The 19604-nt window shown below is 45.1% G+C and overlaps 2 protein-coding genes across 3 annotated transcripts in view; one reads left to right on the top strand and one right to left on the bottom strand.

The window, feature by feature from the left end:
* Nucleotides 1-7576, bottom strand: part of otc (ornithine transcarbamylase) — a 43223-nt gene extending 35647 nt beyond the window's left edge. The window contains exons 1-2 of the mRNA XM_033033107.1: nucleotides 7434-7576; nucleotides 994-1132 (exon numbers count right to left, since the gene is read on the bottom strand). Of these exons, the coding sequence (XP_032888998.1) occupies nucleotides 994-1132; nucleotides 7434-7507 (213 nt within the window). The 5' untranslated portion in view covers nucleotides 7508-7576. The remainder of the gene's footprint in view (nucleotides 1-993; nucleotides 1133-7433) is intronic.
* Nucleotides 7577-9528: 1952 nt separating this feature from the next.
* rpgr (retinitis pigmentosa GTPase regulator) overlaps nucleotides 9529-19604 on the top strand; it is a 75120-nt gene continuing 65044 nt past the window's right edge. For both annotated transcript variants that reach the window (XM_033033108.1, XM_033033109.1), the window contains exon 1: nucleotides 9529-9595. In XM_033033108.1, the coding sequence (XP_032888999.1) occupies nucleotides 9556-9595 (40 nt within the window). In that variant the 5' untranslated portion in view covers nucleotides 9529-9555. The remainder of the gene's footprint in view (nucleotides 9596-19604) is intronic.

The following is a 19604-nucleotide window of genomic DNA, read 5'->3' on the forward strand; positions in this document are numbered from 1 at the left end:
TGCTAGAAATAGCCAAATGTAGTTCAATCTAAATTCATTTTCCAAGCAGATTTTGGAATTTAGTCCCTGCTTTGAGTTATACTGGAGGGGACAACCTAAGACTACTTGTGAGGGCAGCTTCTCACAGACCAAGGTACTGAGCTCTGTGCCCCCAGATGAAAACCAGGTATATGTCTGTCATCCACGATGAACTATCTAGTAAAACCCACATCTCACAGGTGAAAGAACATCCATGCATTGAATTGAATTGTGAATACTCATCAGGTCAAAATTCAAGCTGAAGAAATTCCCCTTATTGGGAAAAACACAAAGTGCTGGAGTAACTCAGCGGGTCAGCCAGCATCTGTGGAGGGAATGGATGGGTGCCATTTTGGGTTAGGACCCTTCTCCACACTTCTTTTTGACCTGCTGAGTTACTTCCGCAATTTGTGTTCTACTTAAGATTCCAGCATCTGCAGTTCCTTGTGTTTTCTCTCATTATTCTTTTATAGACCAAGATAGTTATAAAAATATATGTTATTCTTCTGAATAGAGAGTGCAATGAGAGAATGACGAATCACTGAGGTCCACCTTATTAGTTTTGAGGCACAGCATAGAAACAGGCCCTTCGGCCCACCGAGTCCATGCCGACCATCGATCATTCGTTCACACTAGTTCTATGTTGTCCCACTTTCTAATCCACACCTTTGGAGTGTGGAAGAAAACCGGAGCACCCGGAGGAAACCTAGGTGATAACAGGGAGAACGTGCAAACTCCACACAGAGACAGCACCCGAGGTCAGAGTCGAACCTGGGACTCTAATGCTGTGAGACAGCGGCTCAACTAGCTGCGCCACTGTGCTGCCTTTTTATGTTTATAATTTTGTTTAAAAAAACAATGAAATGGGATGTATGCATGAACAACATGAACAAAAGTGAGGATGCTCAGAAGAACAGTACACATAATAAATCTATACATTAGTAGTACAAGTGATGTTACTAACTTGCCATTTACCTCTCCTTTCTGCTTTATTCTCATTTTCAGATCAGCTGCTGTCCATAAGAATTGTTTGATTTCTTCTCCGCTGAAGTCCTTGAGAGACAGGAGATGACGCCCTTTGAGAGCAGCAGCTCCAAGTGCAGCCTGCCCGCATCTGCAATCAAGTCAAGGGTCAAGATTCAAGTGTCAAGAGTGTTTTATTGCAATATGTCCCAGAATAGAACAACACAATTCTTACTTGCAGCAGCACAACACACATGTAAACATGATACTGTGTTAATCAGAACTTGGTGTTACTCAGTCAGAATTAGCAAAAACAAAGCCACATTTATTATGTGCCAAAATGGAGGCAGGAATCAGATTTAATTGTAGAAAAGGACAGCATTGTCAATGGTTAGATGGTAACTTACACCTGCAGGGAATGAAATAGAAGGCTCACTTAGGTCAGAAGATACTTCTTCTATGTTTTGAGTCCAATTGACCCAACTGGGCGGCAGTGTGGCGCTACGGTAGAGATACTGCCTTACAGTGCCAGAGACCTGGGTTCGATCCTGACTACGGGTGCTGTCTGTGCAGATTTGTACTTTCTCCAGTGACCGCGTGGGTTTTCACTGGGTGCTCCAGTTTCCTCCCACACTACAAACACGTACAGGTTTGTAGGTTAATTGGCCTGTAAATTGTCCCTAGTATGTAGGATATAACCAGTGTGTACGGGATGATTGCTGGTTGGCACCATATAAAATTGTTTTATAAAGTGCAATTGTTGTGGTTTGTTTCACGTCTAGATAAGATTTTAACAGAATATTCAGCTGCTTAGCCAACCTTCTTTCTCACAAATCTTATTTTAGATAAGTACTGTGAGGAAATTTTGCCTCTTCCTCAGCCAACAATGGCCCATTATGTTCTCCCTGTGTATGTTCTCCCGGTTTCGCCCACATTTCAAAGATGTGCAGGGCTGCAGGTTAATTGGTTTCTGTAAATTGTATGGGGTGATTGTTGGCCAGAGCGGACTCGGTGGACTGAAGGGGATGTTTCCTCACTGTACCTCTAAAACTCAAAACTAAGATATATGCTCTTTACTTAGTGCCTGGAAAAAAATGTTTAAAAAATTAAAATAGTGCTTTTCCCCCCTTTCTGGATATGCTAGGTGTAACAGTGCTTCAAACTGATTGGCTGTTAAGCCAAGATGATAACATCAAACTATTGGATGCCTTGGACCTTATGGAACCAATCATCTGACAACAACCGATGTGGCCCCATAGCAGAAGCGTCCACGTCGCGGAAGCTGGAAGTATCCTGAACTAATTCTGCTACCACCATCATCTATTGCGACAAGTGATGGCTTCCACTGACTGTCACCGGAAGCTTGCGACCTTTTCAGGACGGACGATGACAGCGAGGTCAACATTTGTAACAAGATGGACATATAAAGAAGAAGAAGTACAACCGATGTTCGAAAAGTAAAAGCCCTGCACATAGTTTGCTGGATTTTCATGGGCGGCTCTTTTTGAAGAGCACATTCCAAATCACAGCCATCGTTTATTCAACTGTTAATGACAAACTTAATTTACATATTATAGACTGAGTCTAACCACACGCTAGATATCCAACGGCATTACCGTTGTTGACTCCCCCACTGTTCAGGCGGTCAATCAATACTCAACCAGATGAGCTACATAAACAAATAGTGACTCAAAGTACTGGAGAAACTCAGCGGGTCAGGCATCATCTAGGGAGAAAAGGAGTAGGTGACGTTTCAGTTCGGAACCCATCTTCAGACTGGAAAATCACCCATTTCTTTTCTCAAAAGATGCTGTCTGACCCGCTGAGTTACTCCTGCACTATCTGTCTATCTTTGGTATAAACCAGCATCTGCAGTTCCTTCCTACACATTTTGTCAAACAGTTTAAGAATAAGGGATAAGCTATTTAGAACGGAGATGAGGAAACACTTTTTCACACAGAGAGTTGTGAGTCTGTGGAATTCTCTGCCTCAGAGGACGGTGGAGGCCGGTTCTCTGGATACTTTCAAGACAGAGCTAGATAGGGTTCTTAAAGATAGCGGAGTCAGGCGATATGGGGAGAAGGCAGGAACGGGGTACTGATTGGGGATGATCAGCCATGATCACATTGAATGGCGGTGCTGGATGGAAGGGCCGAATGGCCTACTCCTGCATCTATTGTCTATCTCTGGAGAACATGGATAGGTAATTTTTGGTTCGGGACCCTACCTTCTAACATCTGCAGTTCCTTGTGTAGCTACATAAATACTTTGGTAATCAGGTCAGGGACTGGGTTCCTACAGAGTCTGACTGGTAAATGGTAGGGAATTGAAGAATGCAGGTGAACAGAGGGATCTGGGAATAACTGTGCACAGTTCCCTGAAAGTGGAATCTCATGTAGATAGGGTGGTAAAGAAAGCTTTTGGTGTGCTGGCCTTTATAAATCAGAGCATTGAGTATAGAAGTTGGGATGTAATGTTAAAATTGTACAAGGCATTGGTGAGGCCAATTCTGGAGTATGGGGTACAATTTTGGTCGCCTAATTATAGGAAGGATGTCAACAAAATAGAGAGAGTACAGAGGAGATTTACTAGAATGTTGCCTGGGTTTCAGCAACTAAGTTACAGAGAAAGGTTGAACAAGTTAGGGCTTTATTCTTTGGAGCGCAGAAGGTTAAGGGGGGACTTGATAGAGGTCTTTAAAATGATGAGAGGGATAGACAGAGTTGACGTGGATAAGCTTTTCCCACTGAGAGTAGGGAAGATTCAAACAAGGGGACATGACTTGAGAATTAAGGGACAGAAGTTTAGGGGTAACATGAGGGGGAACTTCTTTACTCAGAGAGTGGTGGCTGTGTGGAATGAGCTTCCAGGGAAGGTGGTGGAGGCAGGTTCGTTTTTATCATTTAAAAATAAATTGGATAGTTATATGGACGGGAAAGGAATGGAGGGTTATGGTCTGAGCGCAGGTATATGGGACTAGGGGAGAATACGTGTTCGGCACGGACTAGAAGGGTCGAGATGGCCTGTTTCCGTGCTGTAATTGTTATATGGTTATATGGTTATATGACTCCCCATCTGACATCTCAAAGAATTTCAATCATCTACAAGGCAGCATGGTGGAATTTTTCATTAGCCTGGATCAGCTCAGTTCTATCAATAGGTAAGCAGCTCAAAACCATCCAGGACAAAGCAGGATTTGATTGATTTATTGGTAACTAATCCACCATTCTAAACACTGATACACCTCCTCGACCGGCTGCATTTTCTGCCATCCAGACTTTGGCCGTTGTTTTACATTAAAGTTTAATTTGAAATTGTTTATTTTTTTAATCAAACTAGACTTGTAACTGGATATGTTGCCTTGCAACACCCAATTTAGAAATATATTTTCAAAATTAAACTTTATTTGGTAATTTAAAAAAATGCAAACAAGACAAAAACTGCAAAATACATGCTAAGTTCAAGTGAGTCTATTGTCATGTGTCCCTGATAGGACAATGAAATTCTTGCTTTGCTTCAGCACAAGAATCGACTACAAAACAGATCAGTGTGTCCAAATACCATTATATAAATATATACATACACACATGAATAAATAAACTGATAAAGTGCAAATAACAGATAATGGGCTATTAATGTTCAGAGTTTTGTCCGAGCCAAATTTAATAGCCTGATGGCTGTGGGGAAGTAGCTATTCCTGAACCTGGTCGTTGCAGTCTTCAGGCTCCTGTACCTTCTACCTGAAGGTAGCAGGGAGATGAATGTGTGGCCAGGATGGTGTGGGTCCTTGATGATACTGCCAGCCTTTTTGAGGCAGCGACTGCGATAGATCCCCTCGATGGAAGGGAGGTCAGAGCCGATGATGGACTGGGCAGTGTTTACTACCTTTTGTAGTCTTTTCCTCTCCAGGGCGCTCAAGTTGTCGAACCAAGCCACGATACAACCGGTCAGCATGTTCTCTACTGTGCACCTGTAGAAATTAGAGAGAGTCCTCCTTGACAAACCGACGCTCCGTAATCTTCTCAGGAAGTACAGGCGCTGATGTGCTTTCTTGATAATTGCATCAGTGTTCTCTTTGTGTATCTACATTCAATTCTGCAAGTATTATACCCATTGTGTTAGCACTTCATTTTCTTTTATTTAAATTTTTTTTTTTTTTTAAATTAGAAGTACGGTAAGTTACAATAATACACAACACATATGTCTTAATAAATTTTTTTGTACCGCTTCATTTTTTGAGCTTTAAGAAAAAGATAGAAGTAAAGTAAGTAAGGAAAGTGCGCAAGAGTCGTGAAGGTGCAAGAGAGTGTTGAGAAAAGAAAGCCCCTTAGAAAATAAGTTAGAGAAGGAAGTAAAGAAAGAAAGTAGACCCTAGAAAAGAAGGAAAAAGAAAGGAGAAACAATCGCTCTATTATAACATTAAACTCCGCAGAAAGGGGACTACCAACCAAGTCTGTTTTTGTTGTTTTACCCCCCGTTGCCAGATCCTGGTACCATTTATTTATTTTTTAAATTACTATTGCACCTCATGCTTGTAATAATTCCAAAAACGTAGACCACGTCTTTTGGAATTGGTCTGTTTTGCCTGCTAAGAGGAATCTCATCTCTTCCAGATGTAGTGTTTCAAACATATTTGATATCCACATTTTTATTGTTGGTGTGGGCGCATTTTTCCAGAATTTAAGTATGAGGTTTTTTCCCCATTATTAGCCCGTAATTGAGTAAATTCTTCTGAAACACGTTTAGTTCAGGGTTACCTTCCGATATTCCAAAAATGATCCATTCTGGTTTTGGTACCAGTTTTATTTTGATTAATTTTGTAAAGATATCAAATATTTCATACCAGAATTTTTGGATTTTTGTACAGAAAACAAAAGAATGCGCTATGGTAGCTTCTTGACACAGACATTTATCACAGATGGGTGAGACATTAGGGAAGAGTTTATTTATTTTAGTTTTTGAATAATATAGTCTATGTAATGTTTTGAATTGGATGAGAGTATGTCGTACGTTGATCGAACATTTATGCACCTGTAATAAGTGATTATCCCAGCTCTCTTTTGAAATTTTTATAGCTAATTCTTGTTTCCAGTCTCTTCTAATTCCATCAGTTGTGGGTATTTCTATGTTTAAGATGATGTTATATAGGTACGATATTAGATTAGCTGATTCCGCCTTTGTCTTCATTTTTTTTACACATAGTAAATTAGTAGATGTACACACTTTTACATGGTTGGGAAAGGTTTAGAGGGATAAGGGCCACACGTGGGCAAGTGGGACGAGTGTAGATGGGGCATATTGCTCAGCAAGGACAAGTTGGGCTGAAGGGCCTGTTTCCATGTTATTTGACTCTTTAGCCCCATTGCCACCCATGAGGTTCACTGGGGCAATATCCCTTCTGTTGTCTGAATGGTGTCCCATCAGATACAGCCCCTCCATGTCCAGTAGATTTTGTTTTTAATTTCAAAAGTAAACTTTCTTCACAATAAAAAAACATTCTCCCCTCTCCCTATCCTTTCCTCTCTCTGGCGTCACAATTTGCAACTCTTCAATCCTGTTGCCTCACACCTTTTATCTCTGGTCTTTGTCCAATCATCTGCCCATTACCTGCCATGCTTTGTCCTTTGCCCTCCTCTCTTCTAGTTTTCAACTCTTCCTCCCCACAATCAGTCTGAAGACCCAGGGTCCGGACCAGAAACGTCACCCATCCATGTTCTCCACCATAAATGCTGCCTGACGTGCTGAGTTACTCCAGCACTTTGACTTATTTTTTGATAAACCAGCATTTGCAGTTCCCTGTTTCTATATTCCTACGAACTCAGTGGTGTTAGCCCGTCTTTACAACTGACGAAGGGTCCTGACCCGAAACACCTATCCATGTTCTCTCAGAATGCTGCCTGATCCGCTCAGTTACTCCAGCACTTTGTGTCCTCTCGTGTTTTATTCTCGCATGTTCCTAAACACTGAAATTCTTACAACAGCATAACACAACACACTCTTGAGTGATATCCCTTCCCTTGTTTGAGCGGTATCCCCATCGGACTCTGCCCCTGAATTCAAACACTGAAGAACCCTAGACTGGTTCTCCGCCACAGAGCCTTGGCTGCACCGAGCCTCAGCGAGTCCCAAGACTGCCAGCCACCTCTCACACTCCCAACAGGCTGCAAGGATCCTGTTGCAGTCAACGCGAGACCAAAATAGGCTGAACAAAAATGCAGGCGCAAGGAACTGCATGAGTTGGTTTACAAAAAAAAGTTACTCCGCCACTTTTTTCAGTACATTTTCTAGGCTGAAATACGACTCTATTTATTAAAGTAGAGCACTGAATTAGAGAGAATGAATTCGAGAACAAGGCGTTAGCTTCACCACCGACCTCGTCCATACCCCAGCCCCAAGTGTTAGTGAGTAACTCGCTCTGTCTCCCTGCGCCCAAAGTGAAATAAATCACTCACCCAAATGAGCGCACGGAGCACTTGATGCCCAGAGACAGCCAGCGGCCTGAGAGGTTCCTTAAAGCGAAGATCATGGTTGTTCTTTAGTGTCTGGGGAGGGGGGTTTGGCCGCCTAGGTGCACTGAGTTCCCCGCCTGGAGTGTGGTGTTTCCACGCTCCGATCAGAGTCGCTCTACTAACCCTGATGTAATCGACAGGTCGTGCCGTGCCCGGCGCTAACGATGCGTCGCTGCAGTCACAACATACCTGGAACCGAATCATTTGCCCGACTCGTAGCAGAACAAACTTGAGCATATTGATGCTGTTGTTGGCGGCCACGTGTGCAATTATTTTATGAGTTAATTAGTATTGCACTTACATGGCCAATGCTATAAATGCATTGAACAGGCACATTCAAAAGCTTTTTTCAAGAGTAAATAGTATTTAATTGTCATATCATAAGGCATATGCAGCAGCACAAGAGATATATGAACCTAGTGTTACTCGGACAGAATTAGTAAAAAATTGTATTTTAAATTATATGTGTTTAAGAAGGAACTGCAGATGCTGGAAAATCGAAGGTACACAAAAATGCTGGAGAAACTCAGCGGGTGCAGCAGCATCTATGGAGCGAAGGAGATAGGCAACGTTTCGGGCCGAACCCCTTCTTCAGATGTATTTTAAATTATACATTTATTCTGCAAAACATAAACTGGAGAACTTGGATAGGTCATGTTTTGGGTTGGAATTCTTCTTCAGTTTGAAAAGGACCCCGACCCAAAGAATCAGTCTGATGAAGGGTCTCAATCTGAACCATCCATGTTCTCCAGAGATGCTGCCTGTCCTGCTGAGTTACTCCAGCATTTTGTGTTTATCTTTGGTTTAAACCAGCATCTGTAGTTTCTTCCTACACATATCATCTATCCATGTTCTCCAGAGATGCTTTTATGCACCCTGTAATGTCACCAGTCAGTCTCCTGCGCCCCAAGGAATAAAGTCCTAGCCTGCCCAATCATTTCCTCTAACTCAGGCCTTTGAATCTTGGCAACATTCTCATTAAAAAAAACCAATGTGCTGGAGAAACTCAGCCGGTCAGGCAGCATCTGCGGAGAAAATGATAGGTGACGTCTTGGGTCGGGACCCTTCTTCAGACTGATAGAATAGGGTGAAAAAGCTAAAATTGAGAGGTATTGTTGGGGCAAACCCTGGCCAGTGAAAGGTAAAAGGGGTGGTGTTGGTGGGCAGATGTTGGTGGACAGAGAACGTGACAAAGGCTGGTGAAAAGAAGACAGAAGGATCTCAAATGAGGAGAGGAGGGATAAAATATAAATCTGGAGGGAGGGAAATGCGTGGAAGGGGTGGGGGAGAGGGAAAGGAAAAGGGGATAAAAGGGAAATGGGAGGGGTATGTCCCACATTTCCTTGATTATTGATTCTTTTTGCATATCTTCCATTCATTTCCCCTCAGTACCATCTATATCGTTTGTTCCCCACAGTCTGAAGAAGGGTCTCGACCCGAAACGTCACCTCTTCCTTCTCTCCAGAGATGCTGCCAGACCCGCCGAGTTACTCCAGCATTTTGTGTCAGTCTTTGGTTTAAACCAGCATCTGCAGTTCCTCCCTACACAATTGAGAATGCTGGTTTACTAAAAAAAAACACAATTGCAGATGCTGGTTTACTGAAAAAAAGACACAACTGCATAGAGACAAAAATGCTGGAGTAACTCAGCGGGACAGGTAGCTGAGAGAAAAGGCAGAGGTGATGTTTCGGATCGAGACCCTTCTTCAGTATCTCGACCCGAAACGTCACCCATTCCTTCTTAGATTCCTGCAGGTATCTTCGGTTTAAACCTGTATTCCTGCAGGTATCTTCGGTTTAAACCAACATCTGCAGTACACAACGGCATATTTTACAAAAGACACAATGCAGATGCTGGTTTACAAGGAAAAGACACAAAGTGCTGGAACAACTCAGTGACTCAGCTGGTGCCGCCAGGTGGCGGTGGCGGTGGCGGCAGCGCCTGCAGTTCCCAGGGCGGCCACGGGGTGTCGTGGCGGGCGCCGGGCCACTCGGTTGCCAATGGCAGGCGGGTTTGTTTACTTCCGGGTCGCCGGCCGTCGCTCCGGGAGCCGGCGGAGCGGAGATGGCGGCCGAGTCCGAGGCGGACGGCGCCGATGTGCCGGGTGAGTCCGACTCGGCGCGGACACACGGATAGACGGCTCATGCCCGGGCCTGGCTCCCCCCGGGCGGCCCGAGTAGGGAGGGAGCGGCCATGTTGTCCCGAGTAACGGGGACAGAGGGAGGAGGTGGGTGTAGGTGGAGAAGAGAAGGGGCTGTGGAGGAGGGAGAAAGTCGTGTTAGATGTAGATGAGGAAGGGAGAGGTGTGTGGGAAGGGAAAGGGGCAAGTGGGGAGGGAGGGAGGGAAGAAGGGTGGGGGTAAACACCCCAGTAAAGTGACGGAGGCTCTAACTACATCAGAAAGAGATCATTTGTTCCCATCAAGACCACTCTGCTTACACTGTTACGGAGAAAGTGCAGATTTTACTTAATTGCAAGGGCCGCAATGAGGTAGGTTGGGAGATCGGGGTTACACCGTAGCTTACGAGAGGATTGTTCAGTATTCTGATAACAGTGGGGAAGAAGTTGTTCCTGAATCTGGTGGTATGTTTTTTCAAGCTTTTGTACCTTCTGCCAGATCGAGAACGTCGAAGAGAGAATGACTAGGGTGTAAATGGTCCAAGATCATGTTATGTGCTTTTCCGATGGAGCGTAAAGTATGGATGGAGTTGATGGGGGAGAGACTGGTTTAGATAATGGACTGGGCTGCAGCCACAACTCTGCAGCCATTTGCGGTCATTGGAAGATCTGTCGCTAAACCAAGCTGCGATAGGATGCTTTCTGCAGTGCATCTGTAGAAGTTGTCAGGATTGTTGGAGACATTGCAAAATTCCTTAAGGCCCTGTCCCACTTGGCCATTTTTTCGATGACTGACGTATCAGGGTCGCCGAAAGATTTTTAACATTTCAAAATCCAGCGGTGACAAAAAAATATTGCGACACTTGAGGAGACACCGCGCGTCAATACGTCATCACGCCGCGACTTTTTCGGTGACCTGATACGTCAGTCAATGATACCGACAGTCGCTGAAAAAATCGTCGTGGGACAGGCCCTTTAGTCTTCTGAGGAAATAGAAGATGCTATGCTTTCAGGTTATCTATTGTTTTACCGAATCAACTGATGTCCATTCATCGGGTGGCACGGTGGCACAGCAGTAGATTTGCTGCCTTACAGCACAGGAGACCAGGGTTTGATCCTGACTGCGGGTACCGTCTGTACGGAGTTTGTACGTTCTCTCTGTGACCTGCATGGGTTTTCTCCGGGAGCTCCGGTTTCCATCCACACTCCAAAGACGCACAGGTTTTTGTAGATTAATTAGGTTGGTAAAAATTATAAATTGTCCTTAGTGTGTGTCGGATAGTACAGGGATCGCTGGTCGGTGTGGGCCGAAGGGCCTGTTTACCCACTGTATCTCTAGGCTAAACTAAATCTGACACGTAAGTATCTTTTAAAACTGTTGTGTATATGTTCATTGTAAATAAAATAGATCAAATAATTCTTTACAAGTTTCCTAAAAGTAATGCACCACAGCATGCTACCTCCAATTATGTCAAAAGGAGACAATGTGTTTGAGCATTTGGCACTAAGTATAATTTCTATTTGTAAACAAACTAAAAACCTATGGAACAATTTTGGCCAATTATATATTTTGTTATAATGGTGAAATCTTTAATTATATTTTATTCACTTCAAAAGCTACCAATTCACCAATATCCATTGTGTCTTTACCTTTGCCACAGATTATATTCCTCTCTTTAATTTTTGTTTTGCTGAATTGAACAGTTTTTTGCCTGAACTGAGCTTTTGATCCTATATCATCTCTGTTACAAGGCCAGCTAACTTCACCATTATGCCTTCTTCGGGCCATTTGCAGTTAAAAATACCATCAATCATGTCGCTTACAGACCTGGCTAGTAAATTGTCTTCTGGCCAGACTCCCATTCTTTGACCATTCAATAGGCCCACTCTCCCTACTGTGTCAAGTAATGAATCCAGAGGCCCATTTGCCATATTACCTCCGACCTACTACTTTGCTTTCTGATCATACCGTGGAAAATTTGATTCTTATGCGAGACTCCTACAAGACTCCATTACTAATGTTATTCGCACTGATCCATTGTGCAAATGCATTTAGTCTTTACTATATTTCACAAGAATTGAATCACTGAGCAGAGGTTTGCCAAATCATCGAGATAGAGAGAGTCAAAAGTGATACTGCATGGAAACAGGCTCTTCGGCCAAATCATCCATGCCAACGAAGATGCCCCATCTAAGACAATCCCATTTGCCTGCATTTGGTCCATATCCCGCTAAACCATTCCTATCCATGTACCTGTCCAAATGTGTTTTAAATGTTGTTATTGTACTTGCCTCAACTACATCCTTGGGAAGCTCATTCCATATACCCACCATCCTCTAAAGTGAAAAAGTTGCCCCTCAGGTTCCCATTAAATCTTTTCACTCTCAGCTTAAACCTATGTCCTCTGGTTCTTGATTCTCCTATTCTGGACAAAAGACTTACATCACCCTATCTATTCCCCTCGTGTAATTAAGCTTCACTCAGTAAAGTTATTGGTCTTTAGACTTAACTTTCGAGATGCAGCATGAAAACAGCCCCTGTGGCCCACCGAGTCTGCATGCACTAAAGACTTCCCGATGGGCCACGAGGCCAGAAGGCTTCCCGATGGGCTGCGGCTATGGACTGGGAACACGGCCAGAGGCCTTTATCGAGGCGCGGTGGTCTCGATGCCGGATCGCCGTGTAGAAGCCCGGGTTGGGGCCCGGCCATGGCCTCACCACACTGAAGCCCAGATTGGATGAAGCGGCCGACAGAGCCCGCGGCTGGGGCCCGGGGCAGCATCGCGGAGGCATGAAGTGGGGCGTCGACAACGGTGAGGCCTCGGCGGCGGCAGCGGTGACGCCTCGTGACGATGAAGCCTCGTGGCGGAGGCGATGCTTCGCGTGTCGACCCACGGTCGATGGTCGATGAGACAACCACCGTGAGGTGGGAGGGGAAGAACAATGGAGGACCCGGTGTGGGGGGACCGTCGTGAGGGAGGTGGGGTGAGAACAATGGACAATGGGGACGGGGGGGGTACAAAGGACAATGGGGACCCGGAGTGGGGGACCTGTTGGGGGGGCAAAGGGCAATGGGGACCCGGTGTGGGGGACCTGTTGGGGGAGGGGGGGCAAAGGGCAATGGGGACCCGGCGTGGGGGAGACAAAAGGGGGAGTCATCGTGTTTTGTAACTTTGTCAGTGCCGTATGTGGCTGCTATTTGTATACATTGTGTATGCAAGCAAAGAATCTCACTGTGCCAAGTCACATGTACCAATAAAATATTCCTACTCATAACCTAAACAGATCACAGGGTGGAAATGTGGCTGTGCACTGAGTTCCCACATGGCAGAAGATGCCTGTAGAGGTAGGGGTCCCACAGGATTAGGTAATCTAGGGGAGCATTTTAAATATCGTTTTTCCATTCTTAATAATAAAGCTGATATCAATTTTAACTTCAAATTTATCATAGGCTTATATTGACATTTTATAAACAGATTTTACTGCAAACGAGCTTTCAAAAGCTTTTGAAAAAGCTGGTGGCCTGGATCGCGTATCTCTCGATAGGATTCGCGGAGTGGGCATTCACGTTTTAGCTAGGATGCATTCTTCTTGGAGAAACAAGGAACTGCAGATGCTGTTCTGCAAAAAAAGACAAAGTGTTGGAGTAACTTAGCATCTCAGGCAGCATCTCAGGAGAACATGGATGGGTAATGTTTCGAGTTGGGACCCTTCCTCGGTATGACCCTAACCCAAAACTATCTATGTTCTCCAGAAATGCTGCCTGACCCGCTGTGCAACTCCAACACTTTGTGTATTCTACCTGGGTTTGAATATGGCGAATATCCAGCCACTATCAGAAACAGTCGCATAAAGGACCCAGCAACCGGAAAATCCATCTCCCTGATCTCCTAAACACTCGTTCATATGTACAGACTTGGGTGGTTCGTAAACTTGGGCTGACCAGTAGATGAAGAAGAAAATCCTGGTCTTCAGGTTGGAGTTCAATCTATAATGATAGGTCATAGAGTGAAAGAGTGATACAGTGTGGAAACAGGCCCTGCGGCCCAACTTGCCCACACTGTCCAACATGTTTCAGCTATAGTCTCAACATAGTCCCACCCTCCCACATTTGGTCCATATCCCTCCATGCCTGTCCTATCCATGTACCTGTCTTAACTGTTTCTTAAATGTTGGGATAGTCCCTGCCTCAACTACCTTTGGCAGTTTGTTCCATACATCCACCACCCTTTGTGGTCCACTTGAGTTTCTGGTCAAGTCCCAAGGTCTACATGGTTGGAGATTTAGTGATAGTAATGGCATAGAATAACAAGGGTGGGAAGTTCGTCTTAGATTTATTATTATTATGTTATTATTAAATCATTGAAAGCATTAGTGACGCAGTGGTGCTGGTTTCCGACGGGCACGGTGACGAACGCACCACACATCTCTGTCCTCCATGCAGCAGGCAAGCTCCTCTTTTTGTCTCTACACATGCCTCTTCCATCAGCGTCTTCAGCATTGTAATGATTGGCCATCCTGAGTCACGTCTTCCATGGGTGGGTTCCCACAGCACAACCTTGTTTGCTGGCATTTCTGGGGGCGGTGGCAGTGACCAGCGAGCCTCATCCTTCTCCACCTGATTTTCTCGGTCAGAGGTGGAATCTCCCCATTGAGCTGGGCGTTGGTGATGTGGTCCCTCCAACTGACATTTTGAACTTTTCTGAGCATTCGGGTATAGGTACCATCGAGAGACTTGGACAGTGCTCGAGTGTGAGTCCTTGCTTCACACCCGTACAATAATATGGTCTCTACAGTTGCATGGAAGAATCTCAGTTTGAGACCCTTAGACATCCGAGACGCCCAGATTTTCCCCATTTATTGAAGGCTTTCCATGAGAGCGCTTTCCGGACCTTGATGTCATTCTCTGAGATCTGCATCCTCACTCCCAGGTACTTGAAGTCGTCCACTTTCTTGAGAGATGCACCGCCACTGGTCTTGAGAGGCTCATGGTCACCAACGTTGAACGCCATGTACTCTGTCTTCTTGGCATTGAGGTGAAGGCCCACTTTCTCGCATTCCGTCTCCACCCTGCCGAACAGCTCCTGTGCCTCCCTAATCTGGTCTGACAGCAGGACGATGTCATCAGTGAAGTCGAGGTCTGACAAGTTGACTGGCCCGATTATTCTCGAACGCCTTGGAGTGATTGTGAAGTCGAGGTCGTCACGTTCCTTGAGCGCCTGCCTCATGGCATAATCAAGGACAATGACGAAGAGAAAGGGTGCCAGCGTGTCTCCCTGTAAGACCCCCACGAGGATCTTGAACACTTTGCTCTCGCCATCCGGGGTGACAACCTTGGCTTAGGTCTTAGGTTTAGATTTAAATTTATTATTGTCACGTGTACCGAGGTACAGTGAAAAGCTTTGTTTTACATGCTATCCAATCAGATCGATAATACTACACCTAAATATAATCAAGTCAAACTCAAGTACAATAGGTCTTTGTCACTGATCAGCCCATGTTTGATGAACATGGATAGGTGATGTTTCGGGTTGGGACCCTTTTCAGTCTGAAGAAAAGGGCCCGACCCAAAACATCACATACCCATGTTCTCCAGGGTTGATGCCTGACCCACTGAGTTATTCCAGCACGGTGTTTTTTTTTGTAAACCAGCATCTGCAGTTCCTTGTTTCTGCATTTTAGCCCATGCTGCTGGCACCAAAGAGGATTCTGAAACCACTGCAACTACATTGCTCACACGCTTGGATGAGAAACGACAAGAATGCTGGATTGAGACGGTTGAGACTGGATTGAGACGGTTGAATCGATCGACTTCACCCACTCGAGCCGTAAAGCATGGCACAGAGTCAACTGTCTGACCGGCAGAGCTACATCCAAACCCGGCAAATGCCCAGTGACCGCCAACGCAATCGCATCTCTACTAGTCAAGAATGGTCGATTTCTCGCGCGAAGTGAGCAAAGACGTGGCCGAGTCATGGAAAACTGACAGAGCGGATACGGACCTAACAATTTCTTTCACCTCCAAGGAAATGGCCACAGCACTCAAGATGTTGAAAGCAGGAAAGTCCCCTGGATCTGACAGCATACACCAGGAGTTTCTACTACATTCTGGGGACGCTGCTACCAACTGGATCCGACAGTACCTGTCGACCTCCATGGAGAAGTGCAAAATCCCAAAGATCTGGCGTCGTGCAACAGTTACCGCTCTCCCGAAGCCGAACAAGGCAAAGGATGATCCTAAAAGCTAGCGGCCTATCTCGCTCCTCTGCATCCCATACAAACTCCTTGAGAGGCTGATCCACGGGCGTATCAACCCCATCATAGGCCTTCAACTACCCCACGAGCAGGCTGGTTTCCGTCAAGGTCTATCTACTGCGGACCAGGTAACCCTCATCACCCAAGACATCGAGGACTGCTTTGAGGCAAATGAGAAGGCAGGAGTTCTTCTTATAGATCTGACAGCTGCCTATGACACCGGGGACTAACTGCAAAGCTACTTCGGGTGCTGCCAGACAGGCGCATGGTACGCCACATCATGGAGCTGATATCAAACTGCAGCTTTGAGCTTAAGACCAGCAATGGACAGCAGAGTAGGCTACGTAGACTGAAGAATGGCTCTGCTGCTTTTCAATGTGTACATCCATGACCTCCCAGAGACCATCGCTGGAAAATATGGTTATGCTGATGATCTAGCCATCCTGATGAGACACAGAGAGTGGAAGACAATAGAAAGCTCCTTGAGTCAAGATATGGGGACTTTGGCAGTATACCTACGACAGTGGCGTCTAAAGTTGAGCGAAGGCAAAACAGGGTCAACAGCATTTCATCGAAACAACAAGGAAGCTAAGCGAAGCTTCGTTAACAGCAGGCGCTTGGACTTCCAACAAACACCCACTTACCTTGGCGTAAAGTGCTTACATTTCGTCAACACCTGGCTGGTCTCCGCGACAAGGTCATGGCATGGAGCGGCCTCATCCGACGCCTGTTAGGAACAAGTTGGGGAGCCAGTCCATCAACCGTTCGCACCTCTGCCTTAGCTCTTGTGTATGCCCCAGCTGAGTACTGCGCACCCGTATGGAGTAGAAGTAGCCTGGTAGACACAAGCCTGAACAGCACCTTGCGAACCATCACTGGGTGCCTTCAACCTAATCCAGTCGAGCAGCTCCCTATACTTGCAGGCATTCCACCTGCAGGGATCCGAAGGCAAGCAGCAACTCTGGCACTATCTCGTCGTGCCATGGACCCAGATCATCTTCTCCATCAGGCTATCAGCAGTGAGCAGAGGCCACCCCGACTGAAGTCCCATCACGCCTTCTGCTCCACATGGAAAACAACTCCTAGCATCCATCCAGCCAACTGAGACAAAAGCACACTGGATAGCCACCAAGTGGTCACAGGAGTGGAAGGGAACCTCATCTATATTACACAGCTACATCTCTTCACCAGATAAAAGTTGTCCAGGGTCTGACCTCCCCAGAAGAGCATGGGTGAAGCTCAACAGAGTTCATACTGGAGTTGGGCGTTTCAATGCCAGCATGTGGAGATGGGGGCTCCGCCAGAGCCCAGCCTGTGAATGCGAAGCAGAACAACAGACAGCCAACCATGCCATCTCTGGGTGCCCGCTCTACCACCCACCAAATAGAGTTCAGGGCCTGGCAGACATTGACGTAGAGACAACAACCTGGCTGCTCAACACCCGGCTTGAGATCTAACTATTCCTTTGGTTTATGTTTCATTCGCAAGAAGAAGAAGCCCATGTTTGAATGTTGTTCAGGACTTGCTGCAAGCAGAAATGAACTGCTTCTTTTACTGAAGAGCTAAACATTGCATAATCATCAAGCAACAGCCCTACTTCTGACCTTTTGATGGAAGGAAGGTCATTGATAAATCAGCTGGAGATGTTTGGGCCAAGGACATTGTCTCCTGGAGCTCTTGTTTTAATATTCTAAGCTGGAAAGGTTGACATCCATAACCGCAGCAGTCCTCCTTTGCGCAAGTTACGAGTCAAACCACTGGACAGTTTCCCCTATGCTTTCAATCAACTTCAGTTTTATCAGGGTACCATGATGCCACATTTGATCAAATACCTCCTGTGTCTTTTCCCAAAGTTAGAAGGGTGAAAAGGGAATGAATAAAAATAAAATAAAACTTGGAATTCCAGTGCTGTGCTGGCATTGTTTTAGTTAATATTCTTGAGTACGCTGTGTTCTCTGTAACTATTCATACCACGTTTTAGGTAACGGCAGTACTAAATCTTGGACTTTATGTACTATTGCGTGAAAAGGAAAGATCATCCATAAGATGATTTATTTGAGATTGGTTTGATATTTCCATTATTAAATTGAAATGAATGGTAATTTTATGGGCCAAATGAAAAAGGGGTTCTACTTTGAACAAGGAACACTCATACATTGGATTTTTGGCCAATTAACTGTAAATGCCAATTTCAAGTACGGTAATTTGACATTTACCTCTCAGCCCAGGATCATGAAATATTGTGAGCAGTTCCTTGCATTTGAAGAGATTTGAAAACCTTCCAGCAAAAATTAGTGTTTACCCTGAAATGTGTTCCTGGAACAGCCCATGGACTGGAGTAGTGTTATGCAGATATTTGGGATACATTTCAAAGACCACTACATCTCTTCCTAGACCTTAAATGCACATTCCAGACCCAGATGGATATCAGTCTCATCACACAGCAGATTCAAGTTAGTTTACTGTCGTGTACAGCCAGCGTCTCATTGTCCTGAACGCTGCATTTTCAAGTGTCTGAATACTTCTACTAATGTACTGTTGAAAATATTCTGATGAGATGCATTTTAGCCTGGTATGGCGACAGCTTTGCTCTTAACCACCTGGACCTGCAGAGAGTGGTGAACACAGCCCATATCACAGACTTGTCACTTCCTTCCTTCCCGTCCATCTTCACGGTAGTAATAGTTGGCAGGGTGCAATGAAATAAAGAACCACTGAACCATTGGAGATGTTTTGTTCACATGAAGCTCAGAATAACCAGTAAACACACAGTAATGATAAATACATCGAGTGCAAAACAGCAGGATCGTGCCAGATTGTAGTGCCAAATCCAAGTGATGGAATAGAACATTAAAGTACAATATATTGAACTTTTTATTGTTTATTAAGGTGTCTACTGAGTACTTTACAAATATGTTGTACTGCTGTAAGTAAGGATTTCGGGACACATGACACAAAAACACTCTTGACATGATTCTTGAATAACAATGAGGTAGAGTTAAGAGAATGGGGGGGCAGCATGACCTGAAAGGGGGTGCGGATGAGGCGATTGGTTCAGGAGTCTTTTGGTAGTGAGGGATAAACTGCTCTTAAGTCTGGAAGTCCAAGCTCTCCCAGAAGATAGAAGAGAGAAAAGGGAAGGGTGAGGGTGGAAGACAGCTGGCCAGGCAGGGTGGTGATGTTTCCAGCCTTTCTGATGCAACCATGATGATGAAGGGTGAAGGAAGTAATACGCCCGTAACAGGACTGGTCGACACAAAGAAGTGCAGATGCTGGTTAATATGCAAAAGGACACAAAGTGCTGGAGTAACTCAGCACGTCAGGCAGCATCTCAGGAGAACATCCATAGATAACCATTTACTGTGATCTATAGAAAAACATCACATATCCATGTTCCCTAGAGATTCTGTCTAACCCGCTGAGTTACTCCAGCACTTTGCATCCTTCTGTGATAAACTGAGCTGGGTTTGCCACTCTCTGCCTGTTCAGGTAGTTGAGAGCGGAGCAGTTGCCATACCAGGCTGAGTTGCATCCCATCAGAATGTGTTCTGTAGAAGGTGCATCTGTAGACATTTTTATACACCTGAAAAGCAATGTTCAGTGTCAACGAGAGTCTGGCTGTATGCGAAAGATCTAACACGGCTCTTCTCATAGGTGCCCAAGCAAGGTCTTGGCTGTCTTTGATCCAGTTGGTCCATTATCCCTTTTTCAGTCAGGGCTTTGAGGACATTCCTTGAAGA

This window comes from Amblyraja radiata, chromosome 14 (assembly GCF_010909765.2).
Source record: "Amblyraja radiata isolate CabotCenter1 chromosome 14, sAmbRad1.1.pri, whole genome shotgun sequence".
NCBI classification, from domain to species: Eukaryota; Metazoa; Chordata; class Chondrichthyes; order Rajiformes; family Rajidae; genus Amblyraja; species Amblyraja radiata.